The following is a 7,709-nucleotide window of genomic DNA, read 5'->3' as shown; positions in this document are numbered from 1 at the left end:
TGGGTGTGTCAAAGTGCCCTTGAGCAAGGCCCCTAAATGATTCCCTCTGATAGGCTAGCATGCCCGCCTGCATAAAAGTGATACATTGTATAATACATTCTGCTATACATAATTGTTAAAATAAAGTGTTCTACGTTGCTTTAATAGCACATGTACTGATAAATTGAGTAATAATGATTGGTGCTGTGTCTATGCTTTGCTAACTGAGCATACTGTAGAGGACAGCTTCAATTTTGAGAACTGGAACTTATTTCTTGTTAGGAGGAGAACATAAATTTTTTTCAGAAAGAATAGAACAGAAAAAACATAAAGCATTAACCCCCCTCCCCAAATTAAGATGCATTCTGAAACATCTGTCATGTGATATATTCCAAAACAATGTGTCAGGTCTTATTTCTGACTGAAGACCACATCCTGGATAAACTCTGTCTAAAAGCCCAGGTCCTTACAGCTATATGTCCAAAAGTATGTGGATGCCTGACATCCGATATCTCATCCAGAATTATGGGCATTAATATGGAGTTGTTCCACCCTTTGCTGCTGTAACAGCCTCCACTCTTCTGGGAAGACTCTGTACTAGATGTTGGAGCATTGCTGCATGTATCTACTTACATTCAGCCAGAAGAGCATTAGTGAGGTCAGGCACTGATAGGGAAATTAGGCCTGGTTCGCAGTTGGCGTTCCAATTGATCCCAAAGGTCTTGGATGGGGTTGAGGTCAGGGCTCTGTGCAGGCCAGTCAAGATCTTCCAAACCGTTCTTGAGAAAAACATTTCTATATGGACCTCACTGTGTGCCCGGGGACTTTGTCATGCTGGAACAGGAAGGGGCCTTCCCCAAACTTTTGGGGAAGCACAGAATCGTCTGGAATGCCATTGTATGCTGTAGCATTAAGATTTGCCTTCACGGGAACTAAGGGGCCTAGCTCAAACCATGAAAAACAGCCCCAGATCAAGGGGTGTCCAGATACTTTTGGTCATGTAGTGTATCTGTGCTGTGTGCCCGATTAAAATAGAATGCTCGATTAGTTAGAATAGAAGCCTCTTTTACTAAAAAGAATATTCATGAAATCTTAAAATACAGGGTGTTTTCATGTGGTTTTCATGTGGGTGAAATGTAGGTTGGGCTGCAGGCAAAACATCGACAGTTAGTCTGGGCCGCATCATTATCTGACTGCGACTGGGAGTTTGAAACAGTGGAATATGTTAATATACCGTGCAGGATATGTGCTGTCTCACATTTAACACAGTTTTCATTGTCAAATGTCAGGGTTCAAAGCAGTTCAAACATTTTGGTGATGGGGAGTGAAAGCTGAAAATATAGGAGATACAAATACAATGAAAACTAGGTCATGCTAAGCCCCACCCCCACAACATTTACAAAGGGGAAAGGCAGCCTGTGTTAACCTGTGTTAACAGTTTGAGCCAGGAACTAAAACACTTGACTGAATCAATCAAGGTCATGACCAAATACTGGTTCATGAGTTGAACTTGATCGTAGTGCTGGGCTGGAACAACAACTTGCCCCCAACACCAGCCCTTCATGTGTGAGATTGGACACCCCTTTGGTAAGTAAATAAGAATAATTCTTATTAAGCTACAACTTGTTGATTGCTCAACACTTGCTCCAGAAAGGCTTGTGCTGCCCTCTTGTTGCAGGAGGACAGAAGGTCTTGCTAAAAAAAAGTAGTCAGGAGAACAATATAGCCCTGTTCATAACTATTCAGCAAATAATAACATGTCGAGCCTCAATTATGGCAGAGTGCTCAGTGAAAATATTCGACATTCTGTAAGCATGTAAATCTTTCAGCATTGTAAAAGCAGCCCCTAGGACAGGGTGGGAGCTGAGGGTTGAAACTCCAGCTGCATATATGTGCACACTTAATAATCAGATATGTAGCAATGTAGTATATAACTATAATATTTAGGGAACCGGGCTTGTAACCCAAAGGCTTAGGTTCCAGGTAGGACAGTGCCGTTGTACCATCAAGAAAGATACATAGCCTGGATTGCTGAAGTAAATATCCAGCCGTATAAATGGATACTATGTAGAAATGTGAAAAGTTCTGTAAGTTTCTTTGGATTTCTCTGGAAAGTTCTGTAAGTTTGTCTAAACATACTCTTGAAATCTGATATGGACATATCTGATCAAAGACTGATTTGGCCCATCTGGTCTTTCCACGGCACTTCTAGAATCAGGATCAAAGAATCCAAACATGCTCTGGTGAAGTTTTAGATGTCTGTCACAGACAGACAGGCTAAGTGAAAGTACCTGCAGCAGTGACAGTTTATGCTCCCATGTGTTTCAAATACATGCAATCAGCAAAGCTGGTCTCTTTATGAATAAATGAGTCACGGTCTATTGTACTTGTGGTATTTTGAGCAGAGATGGTGGTTGGATGCCAACCAAATTTTCATTAAGTGCTATTAAACATGTCCTAATTGCAAATTACAAATGCCCAGTAGATTGTTGTAAAAACTGTTCTCTCAAATTCAGAAATACCTGTCTACCATATGATTCCCCATATATATGAGTAGCTGGACAATTTCCCCAGTTTTGTCAGTTCTCAGTTGATCTACCTGTTTAAAAAATACTGGTAATTTATTATTTATTTGGGGGGGGGGGGGGGGGGGGGGGGGGGGAATGGAACAAATGTGATACACAGAGTACCTAAATCCTGATGTGAAACAGTGCTTCCTGAGGTTCCAAACAGGTATGAACTTCCCACTCCTACCTCACTTCACCCTTTCAATCACTGCAGTATAATTACCCACGAGAACAGCATGTCATTTTTGGCCAAATTTGGCACAATTTTTTCCCCGCCTTCCCCCCCCCCCCCATCCTTCCCTGTCATTACCGTTGTGGCTAAATACATCCCTGTGAGACATGCTTGCATTGAGTCAGAGTCCCAGCCATCCAACCCCCCCCCCCGCCCGCCCGCCCCCCCCCCCCCCCCCCCCCCCCCCCCCCCCCCCCCCCCCCCCCCCCCCCCCCCCCGTCCTCCCTGAAATGTGACTCCCTGGGCTACAGCGTGGTGCTGGCATGTGGTTTCCCACCCCATTCCACTGTGGAATATAGACCCTCTATTTATAGTGCTGGCGTGGTCCTTAGCCACTGCCTCTCCAGGCTTGGAAGAGCATAGCTGCTTTAAAAAATACCTCCCCAAAGAGGCTCCACTGCTCCACCGAGAGAGGGAGGGAGGGAGAGAGAAAGGGGGGGTGGGAGAGAGAGCGGGAGAGAGAGAGAGCAAGAGAGGGAGAGAGAGAGAGAGAGAAGGGGTGTTGGAGAGGAAGAGGAGAAAAGAAGAGGAGAGCATTTGCTGAAACACCGGCCTGAGAGAGGAGGACTAAATGGACTGCAGGACCCGTGGGGGAGGGAGACGAGATTAAGGGGGCCCAGGGGTTGTCTCCCCCGCTTCTCCTCAGGAAGGTCACAGGAGCGAGCCTGGGCTGGACGTGTGGCAGAGTTCTTTTTTTGGGGACAGTGTCCGAGCAAAGCCTGAAGCTGCAGCACGGACCTGACTCCATACCTTCTGGTGACACAGCGCGAAGCCGCGATCCACCCGCGGGCAGGCAGCGAAGCAGCGTGGGGTGACACATCAGGAGGTAACGTGAAACAAAACGGGACTTCTCCTCACGAAACACACAAGTACTGTGTTCTGGCTGCCACCGAAAGCTCTGCTGGATTGACGGCAGATGTGATTTCTGTAGATCGACTCCTGCAGTCAGCTCACACGAATGCAAACGAAAACATCTGAGGAAAAAGTAACTCCGCTTGTCTGCTTGGAAGCGTTCGGGACAAGAAGAAGAAACGCAGCGCTGACTCTACAGATCTGTAAAGGGTTCCTTTTTGAGCATTTAAAAGGGCACAAGCCCTCTGGAACACAGACATATTGTTCTATTTACCGTATGCCACTGAGTCAGAGGAACAGAAATATTCTGCAGCCATCTGTAATTTGAGCTCCAGTGCTACATGGTAATTACAAAGCCTTGGAGGGAAGCAGGGGCCGTGATTCGTAATTAAACAGGTCTATAAAACGAGGGAGAGGCTGAAGACTGAGGGAGAGGCCCTGGGAAAGCCTTGAAGAGGTGCAGCAACGCCCTTGATTGTGAGGGCGACGGTATTTTAGGAGCCAGTGCTTAGGGTTTTGGGGTGAAGGAAGGGGGGGGGGTGGGGGTAGAGGCAGAGCGGAGACATGGATCCCCAGGGGGGACACTACCTGAACAAGGCCGCGCTGCTGTCTCCTCTGGGAGCTGCGCGGATGTGCCAGCTGCTGCTGGGCTGCACCACCATGAGCCTGGTGGCCCACCAGGCCGGGTACAGCGCCACCTACGGGACGTTCTGCATGTTCGTGTGGTGCTTCTGCTTCGCCGTGACCCTGGTGGTGTTCACCCTGGACGTCACCCGCCTCCACGGGTGCATGCCCATATCCTGGGACAACTTCACCGTGGCCTACGCCATGCTGGCCACCCTGATGTACGTCACCGCCTCCGTGGTCTACCCCGTCTACTTCCTGCAGCCGCAGTGCCCGGCGGGCGGCTGCGAGGTGCGCGACTACCGCATCGCCGTCACCGTCTGCTCGTCCGTCTGCTGCTTCGCCTACGGCGCCGAGGTCTTCCTCACCCGGGCCAAGCCGGGGCACGTGGTGGGCTACATGGCCACCATGTCCGGGCTGCTCAAGGTGGTCCAGGCCTTCGTGGCCTGCATCATATTCGGCGCCCTGGCCAACGACAGCGAGTACAACAGGCACGTCCCCACCCAGTACTGCGTGGTGGTGTACAGCCTGTGCTTCGCCGTGACGGTGGTGGTGATCGCGCTCACCGTCTCCGGCAGGACGGCGGCCCTGCGCTTCCCCTTCGACCGCTTCGTGGTCATCTACACCTTCCTGGCCGTGCTGCTCTACATGAGCACCGCCGTGGTCTGGCCCGTGTTCAGCTTCGACAGGAAGTACGGCACGCCCGCCCGCCCCGAAGGCTGCCCGCGGGGGAAGTGTCCCTGGGACAGCAAGCTGGTGGTGGCCGTCTTCACCCACGTCAACCTGGCGCTGTACATCACCGACCTGGTCTACTCTCAGAGGATCCGCTTCGTATCCCAGCAACCCTGAGGCCCAGCACCGTCCCCCGTCCTCCACGGAAGCCCCATGCTTCTCCTGAGTTACTGGAACACCCCTGGCCCCTCCTAAACCCTTCCGTAGGGCTAGATTTGGAAGATGCGATGGAAAACCTTACATTGTGTCTTATAGGCAATTTGCCTTTGACCTCCCTATTTTCGGAGCACCCTTCCTACCCTACTCATGGGTCTTTTAAGGTTAGTTTATGCTCCTTTATTCTGGCATCTAGGGACCCGGGCGATGTCTTCCTCTCAGTTAGATGGAGGGAGCAGGGGGGCAGGAGTGATGTGTGTGTGGCCCTTGTTCTCTGGAACTGGCATCTACCTACCCCCCCACCTCCACCCCCACCCAGGCCACCACTGCCTTCCATTCCCTAGCAGAGGTGGGGTCCAGAACCAGGATATTGTCTCCAGCACATCCCCCTCAGCTCATCCATGAGGAAGAAGTGAAGAATCTCTCCGGCAGTACCTACGCTGTCCAATCCGCATCTTCCCCCCTCCCCCTGTGCTCCTCCCCAGACCCTATGCTACCTCTCCTGGGGGGACTGTCCCAAATGTGCCTCTCCTATCTCCCCTCAAAAGAAGGAAGATCATTCTGCATGCTTGACCACAACAGAGGAAGTAACACAATGAAAATATAAGTGTTTAGTGGTATCAGTAACAAAGTATTAACCATTTTTGATGTATTTATTGTATTTATTGAAATAATTTACTCATTTTCTTTTATAAAAATAACTGGATTGGTTAAATAGTCAAAACAAAATGCAGCCTCTACACTGATATGTGCCTTACGATAGTTTTCTTAGTTGATACCTTATTATTTGCCGAATATTTGTTGGAGGGAGAATTATCTGGAAACCATGCTGTGGGCTCTGCAAAGATTCAAAGATTCCAATTAAAAGATTGCAATTGTCTTTTAACAGCAAGGGTTAACTTGATCTTATTTAAGTAAAGAAGCACATGTACATTAGTGCTGGATCATTTGAGAGACTTGTTTCTGTTTCTATTAAAGGTTAAACATTTGATTTATTGGATTGTGTATTTGGTTCTTTTTTCCCTGCATGTCTCCCAGTCACAAAGATGCAGGCAACTAGTTTTTAGGGTCGTACTAATATACGCTGTTGATATTTTTAAAACAGAACAGCAAAGCTGCCATTTTAGTAAGTAAATAGTAGTTTAAAGACCTAACAAAGATGTTAGCAGTGGCTTTGCCAACCACCCTATGAAAAGTAAAAAAAAACAAATTGCAAACAGGCTACTAGCTCCACCTTAGCCAAGGGAGATGACATCAACCATCTGTATTCCAGTTCTAACTGGGCAGGATCTACTCCAGAAGTACACAAGTAGAGCCATATCTGTTTCTAGTTTTCCAACCTTAATTACTTAACACTTACATTTACAGTATCTGATATTTTAGCTTCATTTCTTTATCGGTGAACAGCCGAAGACTGTTCTTGTGTCCCTTCATGAAACGTTTTACGGCGATCTAATCTACGAGTGAACCAGTGCTGGTGAATACAGCCAATTAGCTCATTTAGCCAGGGTTATTGGTGGAAACAAAAACCTACATACACACCAGCCCTCCAGGACTGGACTTGCCTACCCCTGGTCCAGAGTTTCCTTGGCTTGTACTTTCTCCGTATAGCTTTTGGACTGCCGTTGCAGTTCCTATGGTCCCAGGAATGCCATGTTTTTTCAAAAATGGAGAAATGGCATGGTTCAGAAACACAGCTTCCTCAGTATAAGCCCCAAATTACTTAACAGCACATGCTCCAATGAAATTTAAATTGCATTACGCATTGTTGTTGAATGCATATTTAATATTCTTATTTTATTTTTTTTATAAATGTTCACTGCAAAACCTTTAAAGATAGGTTACCTGAGATTTTAACACATACCATGTGGGTTAAATCTTAATACAAATAGAGTAAGAGCCAGGAACTGAACACAAGTTAATCGTAGTGAATTACCTGTGAAATGCATAAACATATACTCGTAATGCTACTGTATACAGTAAAATATGCAGAGTTAATTCGACTCCAACAGAGTTTATGAGTCCAACGGTACTCCGTAAGAGTTAATTTAACACAGAACGTTTTACTGCACACTGGTGGAAATATGGCTGAGCTAGCCTCAGTCATGCAGATGCGTTCTGTGCGACCTAGCAGTGGACCCTAGGGCTCCTCACCGAGATAGATATAGTGAGTGGCGGAATGAGGGGGAAAAGGGAATGGAAGGCAGCATTTGGGCTGAAATCTCACAGTCACAATTATGTGTATAATTCCCATTAAAATTTCAGCAAGGTGGAAGTGTCAGTTTTTTTGCATTGTAGGAAAAGAGAGGCGTTGAAGATACTGTAAACTACTGTCGACTTCATGTCGTGTCATGGGTGTTAACCCGCAAATTTCTCCTGTTCTCCGATATAATTTGAATTTTGGCGCAGCTCTTGCTTGCTAAAAAAACGAAAATGAGTAAAACACTAGCTCATAACTTAGAAGACTATGATTTATATTTAGCCTTTTTTATCGCAAGTTTTATCGCATAGCAAGACCATAAAGTTAATCAACAATTTAGTGGATTTCAATTCAACCACACCAAGGC

General features: G+C 47.0%; 1 protein-coding gene across 1 annotated transcript; it reads left to right on the top strand.

Moving 5' to 3' along the window:
* The first annotated feature begins 3,245 nt into the window (after positions 1 to 3,245).
* LOC118216050 (myeloid-associated differentiation marker-like protein 2) lies at positions 3,246 to 6,137 on the top strand. The gene has a single exon (XM_035397058.1). The coding sequence runs from the start codon at positions 4,195 to 4,197 to the stop codon at positions 5,101 to 5,103; it is 909 nt and encodes a 302-aa protein (XP_035252949.1). The 5' UTR covers positions 3,246 to 4,194; the 3' UTR covers positions 5,104 to 6,137.
* Positions 6,138 to 7,709: the final 1,572 nt, after the last annotated feature.

Source organism: Anguilla anguilla, chromosome 17 (genome assembly GCF_013347855.1).
Source record: "Anguilla anguilla isolate fAngAng1 chromosome 17, fAngAng1.pri, whole genome shotgun sequence".
NCBI lineage: Eukaryota > Metazoa > Chordata > Actinopteri > Anguilliformes > Anguillidae > Anguilla > Anguilla anguilla.
This window is presented reverse-complemented; position numbering and strand designations above follow the sequence as displayed.

Coding starts and splice junctions, on each gene's coding strand:
- LOC118216050 (XM_035397058.1), top strand. CDS start 4,195: ATGGATCCCCAGGGGGGACACTACCTGAACAAGGCCGCGCTGCTGTCT.